The sequence below is a fragment of the Lycorma delicatula genome, chromosome 11 (genome assembly GCF_047948215.1).
Source record: "Lycorma delicatula isolate Av1 chromosome 11, ASM4794821v1, whole genome shotgun sequence".
NCBI classification, from domain to species: Eukaryota; Metazoa; Arthropoda; class Insecta; order Hemiptera; family Fulgoridae; genus Lycorma; species Lycorma delicatula.
In genome coordinates, this window is record NC_134465.1 from 55,227,087 (window position 1) to 55,252,240 (window position 25,154).

General features: G+C 28.5%; 2 protein-coding genes across 3 annotated transcripts in view; both read right to left on the bottom strand.

Annotated features, from left to right (window-relative positions):
• ZnT63C (solute carrier family 30 member 1) overlaps positions 1-14,326 on the bottom strand; it is a 219,521-nt gene extending 205,195 nt beyond the window's left edge. The window contains exon 1 of the mRNA XM_075378922.1: positions 14,081-14,326. The gene's annotated coding sequence lies outside the window, so the exon portion shown is untranslated. The remainder of the gene's footprint in view (positions 1-14,080) is intronic.
• Positions 14,327-18,068: 3,742 nt separating this feature from the next.
• Positions 18,069-25,107, bottom strand: APC10 (anaphase-promoting complex subunit 10). Of its 2 annotated transcripts, none has more exons than XM_075378848.1 (4): positions 25,050-25,107; positions 23,687-23,807; positions 20,609-20,771; positions 18,069-18,522 (listed from the first exon to the last, which is right to left on the bottom strand). In XM_075378848.1, exons 2-4 carry the CDS (start codon positions 23,799-23,801, stop codon positions 18,237-18,239), a joined length of 564 nt encoding a protein of 187 aa, XP_075234963.1. In that variant the 5' UTR covers positions 23,802-23,807; positions 25,050-25,107; the 3' UTR covers positions 18,069-18,236. The 2 variants fall into 2 exon arrangements, with proteins under 2 accessions (XP_075234963.1, XP_075234962.1); XM_075378847.1 differs by lacking the exon at positions 25,050-25,107 and adding an exon at positions 24,650-25,043.
• Between the last annotated feature and the right edge of the window lie 47 nt (positions 25,108-25,154).

Genomic DNA, 25,154 nt, shown 5'->3' on the forward strand with positions numbered 1-25,154 from the left:
TAAATGAATAATATTTAAAGCGTAAAAAAAAAGTAACTCGGTCTGGATGGGTCTCGAACTCGATAGCCCGGTCGATTCGGTATCTGGTACGTTAATCCTCGCGGCTACACCAGTTCCGATCGAAAAAAGAAATTTGTTCTATGAAATTGAGAAATTACATCGGTTTAGTTAGTGCCGACCGTCGCCGGTAGTACCGCCACACCCGCGCGAATTAAATACGGTGCACGCGCGCGCTTCAGTTAAAATCATTGAATTAAATAAACGAAAAAAAAAATTATATTTAACTAAGAGTATAAATATTTTTAAATTAAGTTCTGCGTATGTGTATGCAGCTGTGCGTGTGAAACAACTGTGTTGTCGGCTTTTTTAAAAGTTATTCACAACAAACGTTTGGATAATGGACACATTTTGTACATCGACATTACTACCTTAAGGCAAAAAAAAAAAATACAAAAAAACGTTCGATTTCAGTACAAAGTACCCAAGCTTTGGTACCTCAAGTTATAACTGGTACACCACGACGGTGAGTTATTAAACTGCGTGTTTTCTAACCAAAATATAATGACTGTTCTTCCACAACCCTCCCCCTTTCTTTTTTCTTGTTTAGCCTCCGGGATTACCGTTCAGGTATTACTTCAGAGGATGATATGTATGAGTGTAAATGAAGTGCAGTCTCAGTTCGACCGTTCCTGAGATGTGTGGTTAATTGAAACCCAACCACCAAAGAACACCGGTATCCACGATCTAGTATTCAAAGCCATATAAAAGTAACTGCCTTTACTAGGACTTGAACGCTGGAACTCTCGACTTCCAAATCGGCTGATTTGGGAAGACGCGTTCACCACTAGACCCTCCCCTTCCTCCTGTATTAGACAATCCTCCCTCTGTATTCTCTCAACTGAACCCAGCAGTTCTTTTGTTTTCTAGACACAAACCAATGTTAAATGACCGAAGATTTGACGCGATTGTAATTAAAGGACAAAAATCGTAAACGGCACGAAAGGAAATCCCAACCGAAGATTTTTTACGACTAATTCCTGAACTGGAAATTCGTTAAAACAAATGAACCAAATCAAGGAAGAAGAGTTTATATATTTTTATACTTATAATTAAATAGCATTTAAATGCAAATCGATAAACACGCAAGAATGATTTATTTCTATTGAAAAGAGAGAAACTACGGTGTCAACTATCATTAAATGGTCAAAGCTCAAGGTTATGATCGTAATAACTGTAAGAGCAATGAACTGTGGATGGAATGCATTGCAGCAAACAAATTATTATATACAATTTATGCACATATTTGATGAATTACACCTATTTATTTATTCTTCCTAAATAATTTACAGTATAACATCAACTGATAATTTGTAAATTCAAATCTCCCACCGTACACCATAATAAAAAAAAAAGTCTTAGTGTAAATCCACTTTTTAAGCAAAAGATAAAATATCTAACAAAACCCAACCAACCGCTTTGTCAAATGCATACGAAACAATAACAATTTTAAAAAAACTATCACATGCATAATTAATGTGAAAATTATACAGATAATTAATCAAATTAAACAATAACAATAGATTCTTCATGTTACCAAGTGGAATTATCTTCTTTTTTTCTTAATACAATAAAACGTTTAACCAACCGGGTTGGTCTAGTGGTGAACGCGTATAAAAATAGTGGTGTAGAAATCCGTATAAAAGCAGTTACTTATATACGTATTTGAATACTACATCGTGGATACCGGTGTTCTTTGATGGTTGGGTTTCAATTAACCACACACAAACCTCAGGAATGGTCGAACTGAGACTACAAGACTACACTTCATTTGAATTAATACCTGAACGGTAATTCCCGGAGGCTAAAACAGGAAAAAGAGAGTACAATAAAAATAAAAACTAAAACATTAAAAAATCTACCATAAACTCTGCTGAAGACTTTCGCTGATACACTCTGTTGTTTATATCAGATTATACTTATAATCTGCTTATAAATAAATAACAGCAGAAATTCTACGCGGGTAGAGCCATAAAAAAGACTCAAATATGTCGACAACCTAACATCAGTGATTTGATTGATGTCAATTTCCAAACTAAAAAAAGAAAACTTTTTTTTTATTATTGATTTATCACACAAGCTAAATGCTTATGCAAGTGAATACGGAACATTTTTATCGCATAATTAAAAGATATCTGTAATCGGGATTTGAACTAAAGACCTCCCATCCAATAGGCTAACTACCCACTCTACCACAAGAATCGGCCATTATAATAAAAACAATAGAATTATAAGACATAGTATTATGATATGTGTATTATAAACATAAAAGTAATAACAAAACCAACTTAAATTAATTATGCGACAATCAGCACATAAGTAGATAGTATTAAATAAGACTACATGTACAATACCACCTGTTGTGTAAACACACACACATAAAGGAGAGGAGGCACGACCCTAAAGATTTTAACAATGAGAGAGCTTAGTATTTAGTTCATATAAGATATAAGAACCCAACAATTTTAATTATAACTAGTTTGTTGTTAATGAAAGCTTTTCACTCTGTATGATACAAGGAGAGACTGACATTAAACTAAAAAGGTTTTATGGATTGAGTGTTACTGGAAAGGTGTTTACTCCTGTGAACCAAGATCAGTATGACACCCTGACCCTGAGACATGGTTGGGAAATTTAGAAAAAAAAACATTTAAAAAATTTGTCAACCTTCCTTTACAATAAAGATTTTTAAAAAGTTTTAGACCCTGATAATGCGTCATTTAGAAAAAATTATGAAACATAAAAATCTGTAAAAATTTAGGAAAAAATGACGATCAGGATGGAAACCCTGCCCTAACAGAATCCTTTGATCAAAAACTGAAGATTTTATTCACCCTGATCGATACTCCTAATTTAAATGAAAATATATAAAATTAAATATATTAAATTATCATTTTAATATATTAAAATGAAAATATATATTAAATTTGAGTAAATATATAAATTAAAGCAAATGTTAACTGGCTGAAAAATTAACAGAGAAGTTTATAAAACTTCAATTTTTAGGGGTGAAGATATTTATTTATTTTTTAAATAACCATAATTCAGTGGATTTCCTATATTTCATTTTTTATTTATTTTTTATAAGTCAAAAAACATGCCTGGTAAAATTTTCATATAGTATAACAGCTTTGAAATGTAGCAGCAATAATTCATATCTCAGCAACATCAAATAAACGAGCTATCATATTTAATGATGGTATATTAAATTATACTTATGATAATAAATGTATATATACATATATATACACACACACACATAAATAAGCACAAAATTACATAAAATAAGATTTAACAGTGCATGCATATTCAAGGGATGTCAGTGTAAAGAAATATAAACCAACATAAAAATACATTTTTATAAAGTGAAAATACAGCTTTTAACAGATTTATAGTGAAACTTTAACAAAAAGAAAAAGACTGAAAAAAATTTTCTGAGAATGTGAAAAAGATTAGCACACTTTTATAAAAAAATAAACTCATGAGAGAACATGTGTAACAAACACTAACACGCATAACACATATGAGTAAAAATAAATACTGTAATGCAATTTAAAAATAAGATTGACCTCTGATTTTACAAGTAACAAGATAGCCTACAACGCAAGGTCATTAAATTTCTCAATTATCATACATTCACTATTTTACACACACACATATATTTGATAATGCATATAAAATTTCTTCCTTCTTTCTCTTTTAACACTATAATAATTCACCTTTTTAAATAATTAAGGACACATAAAAAACACACTTATTTGAAAATATTAGTATGCATGCCAATACCATAACTAAAAAAAAAAAAAAAACTGTTATCAATAAAACTATATTTAAGCACTAATTATTAATTTACCGTAGAAAACCTGAATATGTACACAAAATTTTTAGCCGAAATGAAAAACATGCATATCATAAAATATGCCAAGTCCAAATATTTATTAACTATATGAATACTATACTATATGGGTCAAAAGATTGTCTAATAACAACTAAAATAGTACCTTAAGTTAACGGCAGCAGAAAGAAAATAATTAAAGAAAGTAGAAAATAATACCGGGAGGAATAGAGAAATTCTAAAATTAATGAAGATTTCAAACATCTGCAGTCTACAAAAAAAATTGCGAAGATTTTTTTTTAGCCTCTGGAACCACCTTAAATGTATTATTTTAGTGGGTGAATGAGGATATGTATGAGTGTAAATGAAATGTAGTATTGTACAATCTCAGGTCGACCGTTCCTGAGATGTGTGGTTTAACTGAAACCAAACCACCAAAGAACATCAGTGCCCACGATCTAGTATTCAAACCTGTATAAACGTAACCTGTTTTTACTAAGATTTAAACCTTAGAATTATCAACTTCGAAATCAGTTGATTTGTGATGACGAGTTCACCACTAGACCAACCTAGTGGGTTTGGGTACATGCAATGGATGGAAGGGAAAAACACATAAGAATAGTATGATAACAAGAGGCAGAACTAGTAAAACTAGTTGAGACTGTCTGGAACGGTCGGGTTGATCAGAACTGGGAAATGAAAAGGGTGGCAGCAAATAAAAAGGACTGGAAAAATTTTACAAAGGACCTGATATTATTAAAATAAAAAGAAAACTGAGGAGGGGAGAAAGGCTAACCTTGACCAGGATTCCTTTTAAATGAAAGGCTAAGATACTTACCAAAATATTGATCGGTAGTTACATCATCCCTGATAAGAAACAGTCCTTTTGGTAAATTCTGTGATAAGAATCGAATATGTCACCTTCATTCCATCTGTAATACCATGCTGGCAGATTCTTATAGCTAGTTTTAGAAATAGCTGCTCTTTTATTTGAGTTTAACGGGTAACAATCATGTACACCAATGGAACTGTTCAAGTAATTGTTTCCTATTTGGGAATCGAACAAAAGGCTAAACTCCAAAACAACGATACTGAGTAAAATCATGCCTCCTATTCCATTCCTAATCAATCAAACTGGTATTTATTAAAATTATTTCATAAAGTTAGAGTACAATTAAAAGATGTGACTGATATGTTGAATGTATTATCAATACATTTATTTACGAAATACGTAAAATCTTTTGTATTCAAAATTTTTATAAAACTTTCAAAATTGGTACAAATCAAGGAAAATAAATAATGTTTTTTGCATATGTTTAATTTCCGCTGTACTGTAAATAAAAATCTATATAACAAATTACATAAGTTTATTTTGTTGTGTAAAATCCCAGATAAAACAAACTATTAATAAAATTTACTGTTTTTATAATCTTATGACATGAAGAAATAAAAAAAATAAAAAAATATATATATATATATATACAATATAATAAACTATATTATGTAAAATATAACGTGTTAACACATGATTAATTTATTTTGGCTACTGCATTGAGTTGATATACAATTATATATTAAACACTTGAAACTTGAACATACATTTTTATCATTTAGGTCTATTCATAATGAACAATATTATGCTGAACAGTAAAAGATAGTTTTATTTTTAAAAAAAACTATAATTTCTGATATGTTGTTAATCGCATGTGCATGGGAATGAAATGGAAATTTTGTAGCATATGAAAGATGCCATGCCTGACCGGGATTCAAACCTGGGACCTCCGAATGAAAGGCTGAGATACTATTACTCTGCCAGAGCTCAAGAAAATTTGAATCGGCAAGTTTTAAATACCAAATTTTAGTAACAGGATGATAGGAAAAAAATTATTATTAAAATTTTCTGCAAAATCAAAGACTGGTCAATAAACAATAATATAATGAAGAACAGCTATAAAACACTACACAAAGTCATATATGTCTGTTTTACCACAAAGGGGTACCTATTATACAAAAGGAAAAATTTTTAATAGTAATACAGATAATAATTATACAGTTACGGATAATAAAGACATTTGTTTCCAAACTCTACTTCACTATAAGACAGTTAACTTTAAGTAAAGAGAATTCAATTACCTAGTTATATACCACACACTATATTAATTAATTATACACATTTCTAAAACAAAACTTTTTTGAAATTTGTAGTCATTCATAAAATGAGGTATTACTAACCCGTATTACACCTCTAAAATGAGAAAACTGGTTAAAAATAAACCCGTACTAGGCTATGAAATGGTTAACCCAATCTGACAGTTACATTTTCAGTTCGGATTTTCAATTTATAAAAATTGACTCTCTACTGTTTTGATTCGCATTAAGTATTCATATTCCTAGTGTAATGATAACAATGGAAATGCAGCAAGTTCAAGAATTATTACGTTACAGAGAGGAACAAGGAATAAAAACATAAAAATTTAATAACAACCGATTCAATTAGATTAATTATAAAAGAAAGAAATTTCATTTATTTTTAATTAAAAAAATTAAATAAAAATAATAAATGTAGCAGGAAATTTTAAAATAAGGCTGTAACGTAAACCTAATAAAATTTATAACAATTTATGATTGTAATAACATATTAGTTGATATAATACAATTGATAATGAAAAAATACTGAAAGACTTTTATTAATTTCTAATTAAATATGATTTAATGACAATAATAAGATAACATTAATGAATCATAAAATAATAAATTTATGATAACAAACATTTAATTCACATAAAATTTATTTGAGTATTTCAGTAACATTTCTTCATTAAATTTTAACAGTAGTTATAGCACAACGTAATACATTAATATTTCAAAATAAACTTATTTATCAGCTTAATAATCACATACAATCTAAACATCTTATACTAATAAAAAAAATCAAAACATACATTTTTTTTTAATTTTTTCCAAACATAAAATCAAAACTGTCTAATTATCATTAAGAAAAAAAAATTACTCTAACCCACTTCAATATATCATACACCTCTGACACATCTGCAGCATCACTTTTGACACTATGTGTAATGGAATAATTAATTTTTTGACGTAATTTTACCACGAGAATATACATAATTACAAAATAAAATATGGTACACTGATTACCATATTAATATATATTCACAACTTATATTAATATTACTGACTTATAACTATATCATTTAAGATTCATAACAATCTGTCATAATATAAAAGCAAAACAATAAGTATACAGAATGTTTATAAAAAAATCTGCTATTATTTATAAAAAAATAAAAAATTAAGATAATTAATTACTTAATGTGAGTAAAACGGAAAACAGAAAACAAAACAGATTATTACAAATTTTGTTTAAAAAATGATAAATACATTCATATGATCACTACGGGATCATTTTACGGTATGGCACACAAATTCTAGATACAACTACTGCAACTTATATTAATTTTCGTCAAATTTTTTTACTATATTACAAACGTTAAAACGTTACTTATTACAAACAAAATAATCATAAAAATTTGTCATACTTTTAATAAATATTACATTAATTCAATAATAATATATACGTAAGTATTATTTTTTTATTATAGTAATTTTTAGTTAAATGCTATAAAAATAATTGCAAGTATATGTATGAATTATCCACTTGATTTAATTAAATAACATACTATTTGGCTATAAGTAAAGTACGAATGATTAGTACATTTAATACCACAACAACAAATTTAGTTTATGACTTCATAACATTTTTGCACTACTTTACCTGTTTGTTTATAACAACTACAACTTTGAAATATACAAGTCATAAATCAAATTTAGCCATTCAGTCATGTTCGATTCTTAGCGATTCCATAGGCGTTTATGACATTGGAATTTTCATGGCACGTTTTATGACAGGTGGCTTCTCAATGTGGTTAACTGGAATCCAACCACCAATGAACACCGATGTTCAGAGTTAGCATTCAAATCCACACAAAAGCAAATACGTTTACAAAGACTCTTGATTTTGAAAATCAGCTGATTTTGCGATGAAAAGTTTAACCACTAGACTAACCCGGTGGGTTAATATATATGTAGTAGTTATTTATTAAATAATAAATAATTAATTATAAATGTTATTTATACAAATAATAAAACATTCCTGCACTATTAAATCTCTAGGACATTATAAGTTTACAATACACATTCAAAAAATACAAAAATAAACGACTACAATCAAATAGAAAAACTTAATAATTAATAAATGGACACAAACTTCATTAAAATATATTATTTCATAAATCAAATTATTCCAAAAAGTTTATTATCTTAATATAGCAATTTATGTAGTTTTTTGTTTTCAATTGTTTACTACTCTAGAACTACTCAATTTAAAAATTTGGGAGCTCAATAAAGCTAAAAAGTGATAATTTAATTATTACAGAAATATTAAAAAAATTAAAATAGGAAACTCATCTCCGGAGTGCAAGAAAAAAAGAGCAAATACATTTTATACATAAACGTAATCGCTAAAAGATGGCTTACACCCACCAACAGCTTGTCCATGACAGAGCTGTCAGTGTAATTCAAAAATTATTCTAATTAAAACTTACTGACAACGGTAATACAAGCATGGTAAGAAACTAATAGATCAATTACAGCTGCTTATAAGAGAACAATTTTTGGCATGAAATACACCTAATCCACCTAGAATTTGGTCCTATGACCTTCTGGATAAAAAATCCTATCATCTGCCAAGGAAGTCATCAGAATAATAAAATTATAATTACTTCTAAAAGAATACAATTTCTTTCATTTTTTTGACTTATTTAATGTATATTATTGATAAATGAACTAAAATCAAACTGAATTAAGCAAAATACATAAAGAAAAATGCATTTTTACACTTTTTTACAAACTAACAAAATAATACAGTGAAAATTTAAAGAAAATATTCTGGATGAATGTGGCTAAACATAGCATTATTTTTTTTTTTTTTTTATTGTCTCTAAGCCTGATATATGATGTTAAGACAAAATTTATTCTGATGAGAGTACACAATATATAAATGCAATCATTCCCCCCATCCACTAAAGAGAAATACATTAATCTACTGCTTTACAATGTCTTTAAGATATAGTTATATAAAACATCTCACGTTAAGCTCAAATTTGATAAATTTATTTCTGTAATAAATTCAAAATTGACTAGTTTAAAATAAACGTTTAAAATTTATATTATCAAATCCATGAAAAATTTCAATTTTTCAGATATTAAAATGAACAAATAACTGTTATCGCATAATTTCAAGATACACATTTATTATTTTTAACTTTAGGCAAAATTTATAATAAATTCTCATTAAAAACTAATCTTTTTCATATTTTAATGCTAAAAGATCCTTTATGCTGTACCCAGCCCCATTTCTATCTATTCTGGGTTCTAATCAAAAGACATCCTAGCCTGATGTACGAATAAATTTATAACTTGAACAAGGAATGCAGCTGTCTAAAAAATATAGAATCAAGAAAGCTAAATTAAATATCTGTAACTTCTGGAATATCATACAAAACCTATTAATCCAATAAAACAAAAATTATCTAGTTAGACAATGTAGGTGCTGAAAACTTAAAACGGAAAAAATGCTGAGAGCCAAAAATATGCCAAAGAGAACAATATCTGGTTACCAGTGACCCGTACAAATTTTTATTTTACCGTTCGCATTTAACTTGAAACAAAACTAAAAACATTAATGAAACAAATCTTAACATATGTTAACACTGTGTATGACATACATCTAAATAATAAATATATGACTACAATTACATTATTTATTTCACTACCAGTATGGTAGCATTATGAAAAATGTTAATTTTTTAAAAATTGTTTACTTAAATTTCATATGTTTCATATATTTTACAAAGAAAAAATTATATCTTACACTAATAATTAAACTGTAAAGATATAATACGGCTATATATATTTCTAGATAAATTTAAATCATATCTTTAAGCATAGTTCAACAAAATAAACATTTTTAATCACTTCTACAGTGTACTGACTAGATAAAAAGAATATTTTCTTAATCCAAATTTCTATTTGTAAGATATCAATTAATCACATTCTGTAAATTTTAACTTAGCTTATAAACCATAATAAAATTTACTCCTTTCTAGTAAATTTAATAAAAAAATTTTTAAATAAAGACAGGAAGTTCTCAATTCAATACGTAATATAAATCTTTACTTTTCTGGTTACAAATCTATTGCTATTTCAGCAGCATAACTAAAAAGTGAGAGTATAGTGATCTGCCAAAATGTTTGGATATCAGTTTTTTCAAATGCAGTTTCAAAAAAAAAATTATATAGAAATTTTTGGAAGATGTCTGTACATACTTACATGTGTTGGTCTGCATTTTGGTTAGTATCTCCAGACTATTGAACACAGATCTTCAAAAATGGCTCAAAAAAAGTCTGTACATGATGGATTGCTAGCATTAAATTCTGAACAAAATTAGAAAAGGGTAAAAGGGAGCAGTTTCACCACTTTTTAATCTTAGTTTTGCAGTAGTAATCATAGATAATTGAGCTGTAGCTTGATTTAAGTACTTATACTTATTTAAAATTCTAAAGTTTTAAGCCCATCAGATTCAAGGGATATTCATAATTATTTAAAACCAGTTTTTGCAACATATTTCAAAAACCTGTGCACCAAGAGTTGAAAATTGGCATACATATTTGGCTATAAATACATATATCCCAACTACAATTCATCAGACAAGGGAGCATCTCAAAACCCATATTTTTTTTAGTAAACCATAACTTTTGGGACATGATTTAATAATCTAGAATTAATTGTTATTATTTTATCATTTCTTGATACTCTATATATTTTCAAGTAGTTAACTGTAACTGAAAATTTTCTATGAGGTAGCTGTTGAGCAAGATGTACAACTGGAACGCAAAACATTTTACCAGAATTTTTATATTTTCTCGATTATATTTTTTAATACTGCATAATTTTAAGGTAAAAATATAATTTGATCAAGGGGGTCAAATCAGATCTAAATTTTATACTGAACATTTTCATCACTTTTACAATTGTTTTCTTAACACTGCACAATTCAAGTCAATAATATTTAAAAAAACCTGACTTAATAAAATGAGCAAAGCTGGAAGAGTTACACAATCCTTTACAACCTATTTTATAATATTCTGGTTTCATTATTTTTTTCTCATACAATTAAAATTAAAACCAACAAAAACATGATAAACAAATAATTATTTCTCAGTAAAATTAGAAGAATAACATAATAAAGTTTTATATATACTGGCCTGGAATATGAAAATTTGATCATCAAATAACACCTAATAAATAATACTTTATTAAAAATAAGGTAACTAAACTGAATTATACGAATAATTTGATCATTTGTATGAATGATTCATTCAAATACCTAACAAATTTAGTAAAATATCTTGCTGAATTACTAAGACACAAATACTATTTACTGAAAAAAAGAGTACAAGTAATTATAAATACTAGAAAACAAACAGAGCAGTAACATTAAATTTTTGATTGTTACACATTTACAAGAAACAAAATTATGATTATATTCATTTTTATTTGTCGAAAAATGTTAAATTGCATGAAGATAATGTTTTATCAGTATGCTAATAACATATAATTTCAATTACAACACCACATCTATCAATGAAAACATTAGTACTGAATTTTGTTTTTTTATGTAGGCCTACAAACCACCAGATGGTCTAATAAAACTAAAAAAATAATGGTCACAACCAAAAAAATGTTGCAGTACAGATAAACTGCTAAGAAAATAATTTTTGTATAAATTTTGCACAAAAAAAACAAAAGATAAAATGTTGTAAATACAGAAGATAGTAAACACAAAAAATGATATTGAATTGTAAAGGGACATAACAAACAAAAAATATTAAATCAAATTAAGATGGATGAAGTAGGCAGTCTATGATAAATTGAAAAACTGTTGTTTCTTTAAATATATAAAACATCTTGTTTAAATATTAGTTTGATTTATCAAAAAAATAAACATTTTTTTAATGTTATTTCATTGACAAAAGTCATGATAACAAAAATTTATACCTAAACACAAAAAAAGGCCTGTAAAGCTACCAATCTGCAAAAATAGATTAAACTGAACACTTATTAATAATAAGTAATAAACTTACTTATATTTATATTATTTATCATAAATTTAATGTGACCAACTGTTAATCTTGGCAAAAAATATAATTATAGCACTATAATTAGTTATTAACACAAAATAACATCTACAATGTCAATGCAAACTAACAATCCCAGTAACAAAACAACACAAAACCTCAGTTTCTGAAATGATCTAACATACAATAAAGTGTTATTTTCAAATTTATTAGCAATGTAATTATTTATTACTTTTATATTTAAAATAAAAAATTATCACAATATATAATTATAATATTAGATATAGAAAATATCATAATACTGGAAATAAAAAAAATTAGAAATTCTAACAATCAAATGAAGAGAATACAACTCAGAGAGGCAGTGTTGAAATAAAAGATTAACATTTTCTCAACCAATTTTCTTTTTCATTTTAGTATTGGGTTAGTATGAATGAAAATAAAAAATTAACTTAATACTACTGAATAAACAATAACAAAGAAACTCAATAAAATGAGGGAAAAAATAGAAAAGAAAGGTCACAAAAAGAAAAATTTAATATTTTTCATATAATTATCTCGGTTCAAGTTGATAAAACATTTTCATTTAGACATATAAAAAAAGTATTTAGTCAACATATTAAGAAAACACAAAATCATATCATATTAAGATTTAGTTATTGGTAAGAAGTTTTACATTTGTTTTGAATATAAAAACCTATTTAATGAAAAATTAAGACTCGAAAAATGCCCTGAAAGACACATTAGATATCATAAAAAAAACAAATACAATACTGAAGGTTTAAATAGAATAAACTGATAGTTTAAATTACAGATTTTTTAAATAAATACCATAAAGGAGAAAGTCTGGAAAAGAATTCTGTACACAAAAAAAAAATGAAAGATATACTTTTGGTCCATTATTTTACGGTAAACAGAGTTAATTAATTTTGCAGTTAAAATATGGCTGGGATAAAAAATAATAGATAAGATTTGGATATTAAAAACCATGCAATACAGAAATTTAAATATTAATCTTTTATTTTAAAAAGAAAGCAATCAAAATTACCACCAAATCACAACAGATATCAAACATTAATTCTAAAGAAAGAAACAAAATTGTTACTTATAACAAAGGTAATATAATATAAAAATATAATTATCTACTTAATTTGTTAAAAATTAAAAACAATAAATTGAAAAACAAAATAAATAAAAGTTTGTTTTGAATAAAAATTTAGGTCAAATACATAAAATTTTCACACCCAAGTTATTATACAAGAAAAGTAATATGGCATTACATTAAGAACAAATTTATTACTTACAACAAAAATTATGACCGGTTTATATAAAACGCGATATGAAAGGAAAAATATAGTATTGTGAACATAAAGTATGATAAAAAGTTGTTAAAGGGAATTCTGATAATAATTACGACAGACCAATAATGAATAGTGAACATAAAATGATTCAGAAAATCCATGCGGCTTCTCAGCATAAGATCGGTGATCTCTTATCACGTCCAGTTAGTGGAAGGAATTCTACAATGAATTAAGCCTCCATTTTATTACATTACACAGTATAACAGCTTAAATATTCCGTTAAATTAGACTGTCACTTTTGAGTTTAACATTAACGGATTAAAAATAGAATACAGTTTCATATTACACGATTTAAAACTAAGTTTTCAATTTGCTGTTTTTATACAAACATACGATCACAAATTTAAAAATATTTAACATCAGAAATATAACTGTGCTGGAATATTTACAAAAATAATTTTAAAATAAATCATAAATTAGTTAATCCGGAAAAAAATAAATAAAAGTAACTTAACTACGGTAATTTAAGAAACAGCACGGCATATTAAGCAAAGTTAAGGAGTTAAAATATTTAATAGCAATTTATGAATGGCTAGAATACCTATGAAACACAATGTGGTAATGCAAGGAAAACAAATATTTTTAAAAAAATAGTAAAATATCATTCTCACCTGAAGTAGACAATGAAAATATATTTCACAAGAAGGCCATACTGAAGTGTCTAATGTATGCACATAACTATGTCACAAAATAGTACACTTTTAAGCATCACGCGCACAGACAAAACTCGGCTTTACATGAAATAAAGGGTAGACTCGATTCACAAAATGAAAAACTAAAATTACGTACGTTGGACCAACGTTAGAGGTCGAACGTTCATTCCCGTACATCCAAACAAAAAACAAACAGATTCATCAAATCAGATGATCGGCCGTTGTTTAACAGAGTAGCCAACAAACAAAAATAAATTTACCTTTCGAGAAATATGTGATTAATCATAAATTCTTTGTACTAATTGGATTTAAAATGTTTTAAATTAAAATATATATTTGTCCACAAATCGTTTTTATTAAATATAGCATAATTAACAACTCCCAGTAACAGTATACTGAATTAATATAAAATCAAATGAAAGATACAAATAACTACTCAGAATACATTATTTATATTTATTATTTGCAAAAAGAAAGATATTCTACCTAGATAAAACGTAATCTTGGTTACGACGAATTTGGTTCTTAACAACAAATTTGGTTATCAATTACGATATGAAACGTTTGCCAACATAATGTTATTTAACAAATTAAAAAAACGATGTTTGAAAACACAGGAAACCTAAAAAAATGTGAATTTCACGAAAAAAAATTAATTAAAATAACATGTGTAATTAAATTATAGTGATCAGTCGAACCTAAGAATTCCTTGGAGATTATTAATAATAATCTGATTAAAACAAATTAACCCATTTTTCAGTATGATGTAATGTTAACTTTTGTAAAAGTTGTTGACGCTTTTTAATCAAAAATATATTATTCAGTTTCTTATCTGTAGTGACAAGCGGTGCTGTTGTTTACGGCACTCGTTATGAATCGATGAAATCTCATGTATACAATCGATAGAAAGTATGAATAGCATACTTAAGATAAATTTTACTTTACATAAGAAAGTTTAAATATCCAGTTGCCAAGTTCAGTTAATTCGTTTTATGGTTATTTTAATAACATTTTTTATATATTTTATTTTAACTATTTCTATTTTACTGACAATAATCAGTCATTGGAACGGAACGCAAGAATGGCGGGAGTTACAATATTTCTCCCTATGGATCGCAGAGCCCGGACAACGTCCCTTGCTGCTGTATCTTTCTATTATCGGCGGATATAAATTTTAAGTTTTATTTATGGACGAATTTGGTAATTTTCGTATGGACCATCAGGAAATTTATTTACTGGTTCTGACCGTGAGAGAATAAGTTTTTGAGCCTAGTAATCCCGGCGTGACTCCCCTTCAGTCCTTTCGGACTACCAGCACCTATGGGCCAGCAGGAGTGCGCCTACCGGAGCCCTAGTTATTTGGAGGGAGAAATCCGCCCCATTCTCCGGAGGGAGTCGCATATGCTGACTAAATGTGGTCTCTTCGTGGGGTGTTGTCTAGCTTTTTATAATTTAAAAAAAATTGAATTGCGAAAACGGTCACTTTCCCGCGGTTTCCATTTATAGGATACGCGATACAGAGGCTCCTAAGCCCGGTTTGTCATTTTTTGACTCTCATACCGCCTCTTCACCGTAGTTCGTCTAATACGGCATGAGGCCGTTTTCTTATACCCTGTGGAGTACGGTCCTCTCGGCAGATGTCCGTGTTCGGACACGGCCGCTCCCCGAACAGTCTGCGTGCCTGCGCCACCCCCACTTCGGATACGGTGTGTAGTCCTGCATCGTAGCAAAGAGCGATGTTTCTGACGAACCACGGTGCTCCAAACATCGTCCGCAACGCTATGTTTTGGACGGCTTCTAATTTCTTTTGAAGCGTGGAGTTCAACAAAGCTCCCCATGCTGGTTAATCATGTTAGAATCGGCAGGACGTATAGCTGAAAAATGAGCAATTTGGTTGCCAGTGGATATGGGCTGGCACTGTTGAGTACTGAGTATAGTGAGGCCCTTGCTCTTTGGATGACATATTTAACATGTTCTCCTAAGGTAAGCCGTTTGTCCAGGACTACTCCCAGGTACTTGACAGTTTTCCCAAAGGGGATTTTCTCTGCTGAGATTTCCAGCTGCCTGGCTGGAGCACGTGTCTTGCATGTGAACATCATTGCCATCCATATTTCACCGTTGACCTTGATTCTCCACATATCGAGCCCGACTCTACTAGATCCAACTGCCGTTGGAGTCTCTCGATCGCGTAATCTACACTTCCGGATTCATAATAATAAGCGCATGTCGTCTGCGTATAGATTTGTTTTGACTCCTTCCGACAGTGGTATATCGTTGACGAAGACCGTGTACAAGAACGGCGAAAGCACTGCTCCTTGGGGGACTCCAGCGGCTACGTCTATGATGTAGGAGATTGTTCCCTCTACACGTACAAAAAATTTAAGTCTAGTAAATAAGACCGTATTAATCTGACATAGCGACAGGGAATCGTCGTATGTGCGAGTTTATACAGCTCAGTTATTGGTGTCTCAATGTCCAAGTAACTGACAAAAAATAGCAAAAGAAACTATATTTATCTATACCCCAAACAAAATATCTTGAAGATATAACTTAAATTATACACTAATTTAATGGAATTGTCTAATAGGTACAAGAGTGACTTTGAATACATAAATGACAAAAAATAAGACCAGGTTTCTTGCTCCCTTATTACTTGTAGAAATCAGATTAAGATCCCACACAATCAAGTATCTTAGTTACCTTAAGGAAAATAAATTATGTGAAAAAAGTAATAATTTACTTACCAAGTTAAAATTATGGTTTTAATTAAATTTTCAACTTACTCAATTTTTTTTTCTAAATTGGTATATATAAGTATTGTTGCCATTAAATTTTCTATTTGGTCTCAAAGGGTAAATGTTAAGAATGGGTTAAATATTTTAATGCTAGTAATCAACATTTTTAAACATCACCACAGGCTTGTATTTAAATTTAAAAAGATTTTTTTGCAATAGAAATGCGCAAGTGCAGTGAATGAAGTTATTAGCAGTGCACTTGTGCGTCATTTTTGAGATCATTGACCTGTTTCAACAAGTACAAAACATCCATTACTTCACTGTACAATGTTGGTATTTTAGCTTCAATGAAACCTTTTTCAGTCATTAATAGTTTTAATGTAACCATATTAAAGCTATTCTTTTTACAATAAAAAACTAAGTTGAGACCAAGACGTCACAAAAACCCACTATTAGAAAAAAAATGCTAATTAAAATACATCAAAAGATCATCTAACAAAATAAGTAATAATATAAAAATCACCTAAACACCACTTATATATATATATATATATATATATATATATATATATATATAAGTTAAACTTACCATATTAATTTTCAATAACTGGTTTTTGCAGTACCCCACATCTTCAGTTGGTATTAACAACACCACATTAATACAAATGGCTATCAAATAAAAACTAACCAATGAATCCATCTAAAATTTTGTATGGCGTCGTATGACAGATGGTAGTAAACTGTAGTAAAGCCACCTTTCCTTAGCATGGGTACTTATTGATTCACGCTAATATATATATAATGTACAGGAACTTTATTAAATGGGTAATAAACTTGTAGAGAATTAAATTCTTTGCAAATTTTGTTAAAAACTTTGCATGTTTATTACCCATTTAACAAAGTATCTACACGACAAACATAAAAAACAGGGTTTTCTTACCCCAGTTTATTGGTTTTTAACCCCATAAAAACTACTCCAGATAAGGTTTTGTGACCTATTTTATAAGATTTTTCAGATCAAGAAACATAAGAAATCACTACTAGCCACAACTCGCAAACAAAGAAACAAAGCTTATACAAACTTTAGTAGAATAAGTAATGAAAATCCTGGCAGAACTTTGTGATACTCTCTGCACGCGCACCCGCATACACACACACAAACAGGTAAGTGAAAAGTTATGCAGCTGATATGGAAAAATATACACATAAACCAATATATGAAAAAAGTATTATAAATAAAATAATAATTAATTACAAATAATTATTGCTATTATTTTTATAAAACATATTTTATATTTTTCTTATTATATTTATTTTATATCTATATTTTTAAAATATTTTATTATTCATGTCATTAAACAAAACAATATACAAATTCATTATCTTACACAACTATATTGTTTACAATCGACAGTAGTAAAAGTTCCATGTTCATCAAAAGGTAAAGTACGTTGATCTGTAGGGGAATGTATTTTAATTTGTCTCATATGTGTATCCCTACCATTCTGATGATTACTTGTTACTGCTATTTGAATCATAAATGTTCTAATAGGACGCTCTCTAATATCTTTCACTGGTATCATAACCCAACCGGTCGGTTCATTAAGGTCAATTACTTCAACTTCTTGTAAATCATTAAAATTTGTCCCAGCTCTAATTGATACCCTAAAATAAAGTAAAAGTAATTACACAAAAAAATAAAAATAAAAATGAATCAAATTAATATAAAATAAACAATTTTTTCTAACATTTAATAGCCAACTTATATAGATACATGGCATCATTTTTACTTACCCGGTAAATATAGCTAAAATAATTATTAAAGGAAAAAGTTAGTGATCATGTCAAATATGGGGTATGGGTTTTTTGCAAATCTTTATGTTTTAGGGTACAACTAGTTCATATAGATCTAGACAAAAACATCATATGAATGAGGGTCATTAAAATATAAACCAGAATTTTATATAATATAAATCAGCGCAGACTGAAGTAGAGCAGTGAATGTGGTGGGGGCTGTAAACAGTCAAATATGTGAGGAAGGGAGCAACCAGCCAGCCACTTGTAGGTCACATTTCCACATCAGTAACAGAATATCTCAGCAAAAGGTACCATTGTCTGTTGCGCAATGAATTATATTAAGATTTCTCGCCAACAAAGGTATTAAATAATCTGACTTTTTGACTCAACTCCAGGCACAGTTTGGAGATGCTGCTCGGTCAAAAACTTGTTTTGAGGTGGTCGTGACACAGTGGAGAACAAACATCATGAACATTGTTCACAGACCAATGTCAATGATGACAACATTCAGGCCTTTTGTGACCATGTGGAAGGTGACTGCTGCTGAAATTGCATCAGCGGCGAGCATAAGTGTTGGAGGTATGCATACAATATCATCAGACACTCTTGGATACAGTGAAGTGTTGGCAAGTTAGGTTCCAATTCTTACAACTGAGGCATAAAGAAATGTCTGGAAAGACATCTTCCAGTGGTTTCTGAATCACTTTGAGGATGGACAGGTATTTTTGGACCACATTGTGACCTGCGATAAAATGAGGATCCACCACTACATCCCAGAATGCAAGAGATCAAGTATGGAATGGCGAAAACGTGGCAAGGGGCCCCAATCAAGGCCAAGAAACACTTGTCACCTGGAAAAGTTCTGGTAACTGTATTTTGGACTTAAAAGGTGTACTAGTTTCAGTGTTGGACATCTACTTTGTTTTACATTTTAAAAGACTGATGTTTATTTTAAAATTATGAAATTTAGTTCAGTAGCTTTTATTTATAAGAATGGATTGATTTTTAATTTAGTATCGCAAGGTTAAGTATTAAGTATGGACTAAATCTCTTAAATTAAAAAAAAACAGATTTTTCCTATCACAATCTCTATTTTAAACACAAAAACTGATGTGCCAGTCTCTGTTGCAGTGGTGAGCATTTAAAAATACTTTTACAAAATATGCAGTTACAGTAATGATGTACACTATACAACCAGTACTTGTGATGAATAGATTAACAGCATTAAGTGCTGAATAATGTGAAAATATTGGTGGACTTTTCCTGCTCATGTTCAACAGTATACTTGGACTGATGAAGAAAGCAACAAGAAACCACATCAAATAAACCTGACATGGGTTGTTGTTATTTTTAAGAAAAGTGGTTGTATCTTTCATTTATTTATATCTACTGTCGGTTGGCCAACTAATGTTGATTGTAAAACCTAATATATACATGAGATTTAAAAAAAATCAGCTGTGTTTTAAATGTGGAAATTATATTAGTGATCATTTGTTTCAAGGATGTTCAGTACAATTTTTAAAAAATGAACATAAAGAGCACATTACATAGCCAACCAGGCTGGTCTAGTATTAACACATTGTCGCAAATCAGTTTTTTAACAGCTGATTTCCAAAGTCAAAGGTTCTGAGGTTCAAATTCTAGTAAAAGTTAGTTGTTTTTAAACAGATTTGAATACTAGGACAATGAATACCAGTGTTCTTTGGTAGCTGGGGTTCAATTAATCACATATTTCAGGAATGATCGGCCTGAATCTGTACGAGGCTACACTTCATTTACATGTAATACATATCATCCTCAACTAATTGTGATGTGAATGGGGGCTGCTTGTTGTTTGCTAGTTGAACAGATTGCAGTGTACACATTAGGAAAATAAAATAAAAAGAACATTACATATTACAGAACTAAAAGGTATTACAAACTCTGTTAAATAATAAAATTAAAACATACATACCTGCTTGGAGTATAACTTTCATCAAGTTTATAGTCAGTGTATATACAAATATCTTTAACGGTTGTCTTTCTTCTAAACTGTATATTAACCAAATGTGGAAGTTGTCCATCAGACTGCCAATACGTGTCCATACAGTCATCTCTTAACTGATCTACACCAAATCCTTAAAATAAGAAAAGAAAAAATAATAACATTGTACTAGCAAAATTCATACATAAATAATTTATAAAAAAAACAAGGTCATAAAAAGAATTTTGATGAATTCAGATAATTTTTATTAATCTTCAGAAATTTAATGTAATCTTGATTCAGAGCCTGAAATCGGCTGTTGTGCCCCTTGTTTATGAAATGAATGTACTTTTCCAGAGTCTATTAAATTATTAATTTCTTTAGTGAAAATTTTATGTACGTAACTTTTAATTACACACGGTAAAAATGTTATTAATTTTTTTTTGTTTAGCCTCTGGAACCACTATAAGGTATTACTTCAGAGGATGAATGAGGATGACAAGTATGAATGTAAATGAAATGTAGTCTTGTACAGTCTCAGGTCGACCATTCCTGAGATGTGTGATTAATTGAAACCCAACCACTAAAGAATCAGTATCCACGATCTAGTATTCAAATCCGTTTAAAAACTTCCTTTACTAGGATTTGAACCTTAGAACTCTTTGTCTTCGAAATAAGCTGATATGTGTTGACATGTTGTTCAGCACTACACCAACCCAGTGGGTTATTCATTTATATTAACTAAACTTATAAGTTTTAAATTATATTTTAACAATGTAGTAGAAATTTGGAAGAATTATACCTAGATGTATGTGTAATTTACATACGGTCAGATATGCAGAATTAAGTTATTTTTAAGACGTAACATATATTAAATATATCTATTATTAAAATTGTTACCTGTGACTTTTTTTAAATGTTATTAACTCTTTTGACTTATTTAAGATTTAATAATAAATTTTGAACATGTTGCAATCCAGCTTATTCACCGCCCTTTACGTATTACTATTTTGAAAAATAATTTTTGTCACAGAATTTTTGTAGGTATTTTTAAAAAGTAAAAACATTATTTAAAAAAAAAAATTAATACAAAAAATATCAAAAACTACAACATATTTAAAATGTTTATTTCAAAAAAGTATAACTAACAATATACATAATTAAAACATGAAAGAAAATAAGTTGGTTTTAAAAAATGTACAACTAATAATAAAAAAAAAAAAGCATTTTATTATTGAATATTGAAAAAATTTTCTCTTCACTTTTTTCTACAATCTTTTATAAGTTCTTTGAAACATAATTCATCTTTGTAAATCATTAAAATAAACAATGACAGATTTTGTTGTAATTTTCTAAATGTCTTATTTCAAATTATATTTCTGCCAGTTGGTCATAAAAATAAATTGTTTTTTTCAAAACAGGCTACGTGCACGCAAAAAAGATATTTGTGAAATTGCACATGAAAGCATCAGTTTGCCAATAAAGAAACATTTAAACCCTCCAATACATTTATTACCCATTTTGGGGATTCTATTAAAGTTCTCAGAATGCATGCCACCCCCTCATGCTTTCATTTAACACACTGAAGGGTCACCTAACGTCTTAAGTACCTGCAACGTGTTGAAAATGTACGACACATTCATGTTTTATAATTTTTATAATGGTTATTTTCTCCACAACTATTTTTGCCACCCCCTCAAATCTGCTGCTCTGGGAAAATGCCCAGTTTGCCCATAGTTAGATCAGGGCCTGATTTTGAACTTAATTTAGTTATGGTTAAAATTTACATTTTTCAAGTGTTTCATAAATAAAAATAAAAATAAATAAATAGTTTGAGGTCATGTGCTAAAAACAAACTACAAACAGTTAATTAGTCCATAAATTGACACAAATAAAAGATATTCAAGTAAAAAAGAAAAAAAGGATTCAAAAAGATGAAATTCAAGTAATTTAAATTTATTTATGCACTAGAATTCAACTGTTACTTCATTAAATAACTAAAAAATACAATTTTATAACAATTTTTAAGTCTAACAGAAGTGAATTTTCACATCAAAATATGTTTCCTTCAACCATCAATAATGAAATATTAACACTTATTCATTTATACTCACAATTACAATTGCTGAAAGATGAACTTTTTAGCATATGAAAAATGGGATACAACTCAAAACTTTCTAGATAAGACAGTTATGCTATCACTTAGCCATAAAAGTAGTTGAACTGGTATATACTAATATTAGTACTAAATCATAATTTTAATATAATATTAAAGAAACCTCATGTAGTAGGAACTTGACAGAATGTGTTTTGATTTCATTTTCTGCATAGAGCTGAAGATGTATATGGCATTAATAAAAATTATTATATATTGAAATAAAATGAAACCACATAGAAGGAAAATGATCAAATGAAAGTTTAAGCTTGACAGATGATGTTTTGATTTCATTTTTTGATAGAGTTGAAGGTCTTTTATTGAAACGAAAAAGAAACTTTATGTAGTAGGCAAATTATCGAATGAAAGTTTAATCCACAAGTAGTACGGACCAAAAAGTCATACTTGCACATAAATACATGAATACTTTTTTTAATGTAGCATTTAATGTATACTTCAATATTTAGCAATTACCTTCAAAAATGTTATTTTTATTGTGCACAAAATTTATTTACTTATTATTTTTGCATAATTGTTTCATAAATTTTTTTATGTATTAAGCACTTCTCTTTACGTATTTTTCAATAGTTTTTTCATAGGTCCAAGCAGTCCTTTTTGTTATCTAGTAGAGTAAATCTATCACTTCTAATTTGATTTGTATAATGTATTGTACAATTATGTTATAATCTGAATAAGGTAATATTTAGCAAATGTAATGTAAACAGCCAAGAAAATATTACGAGCAGTGCAAAAAAACCTAGCAGAAATATGTTAATGAACATGAAATTAAGATATAATTTAATGAAGAAAAAAATTCCCAATTTGATACCTTATTCCATACAATTACCCAGAACAATAAAAAAAAAAGTTTAATACAATTATTTAAAAAAAATATAATTAATATATAATTTTACCAGGTTTACATGATGATAAGCTCCAAATTGCTTGTCCACCAACTTCTCTTACTTTTCCACTTCTTTCATCTCTTATAGGATCAATTTCATTTGTTAAATTGGTAATCATACTCATGCTATGCTGAAATTAAAAACATCAATTCAATATAAAAACAATTTTTTTTTGTACTGATATCTACAAATAAAAATATTTAAATAACTACAAACACAACCCACATGCACAAGAATTATTATTTTTGTTTTGGTGTTCATATTTTTGTATAGATCACAATAAAGTAATGAGTAATACTGACTGTGTTGTATTGTAATCAATTATGTTGGATGTAAACAGTTAACTTATGTATGGGCAAAAATGTATACATTAAGTTGTGTTTGATTTAAAAGTACTTCATCCTAAACTTTTAACATAAAACTTGATTCATAAGCAAATTAGGGTTATGTGTTTAACTACATTACATGAATTTTTATATACAATCTGTATATTTTGTAGCTATCAAAGCCTGAATTGCTAGGCCAATTTTGATACATTTAGCTACCAACCCTGTGTGTGTGTATGTATGTATATACATTCAAAAAACTTAAGATATCTTTCTAAATTCTTATATTCACTTATCCTGATCCATAGTTTAAAACAACCATGGGATTCCCGTTCATGATCAAACATAAATACAACAATCTGCAGCAGATTGCTTTATAGATGAAGTAGTTAACTTCTTACTGTCTAAGAAACCAATAGTAAATAAAAATATGCTAAATATCCAGGGAATCCAATATGCTACTCATGGCTAACATAAAAATCCAAATAAAATATATTTCGTTACACACGCATGCGCACGCACGCACACACACACACACACACACATACATACACCATATGTGTATAAGTTTACACGAATTTCATACAAATTATTGTATTAAAATGATTATCATAAAATATTATTATATCAAATTAGTATCCCAAACCTGCCAATCCATAACCTCTGCAAAAGGCGGAACCATTTCACCTTATGCCGCTTAAAATATACCTTCAAAGTTTATAATTACATACGTTAAAAATTAATTAACAAATGTAATACAATCATTATTATACGACAATACAAGATATTTAACAGAGCTGCTTAATATGAACTAGTTTTTCCAAAAACGTACAGAAAAAATACAGTTGGAAGGAAAAACAACCAAAAAGATAACTGTTTAATGAAGAAAACAAAAAGTAATCCAGAATCAATAAGTTTCAACCTATACTAATTAAGTTGCATAATGAACATTTTTGTCATAATGTATCCGTTCACAATATATTAGTATTATACAAGAAAAAATAATACTGTTAAACGGATTAGTTTTGTTTTTGTTTTCTACTTACGTAACCTCACAGCAGTACAATACAGTGCCGAAACATGAAAATTGCACACAGGTTTACCAACAATTTTATTGCCAAATTATCATTCAATGGCATTCAACATATAAA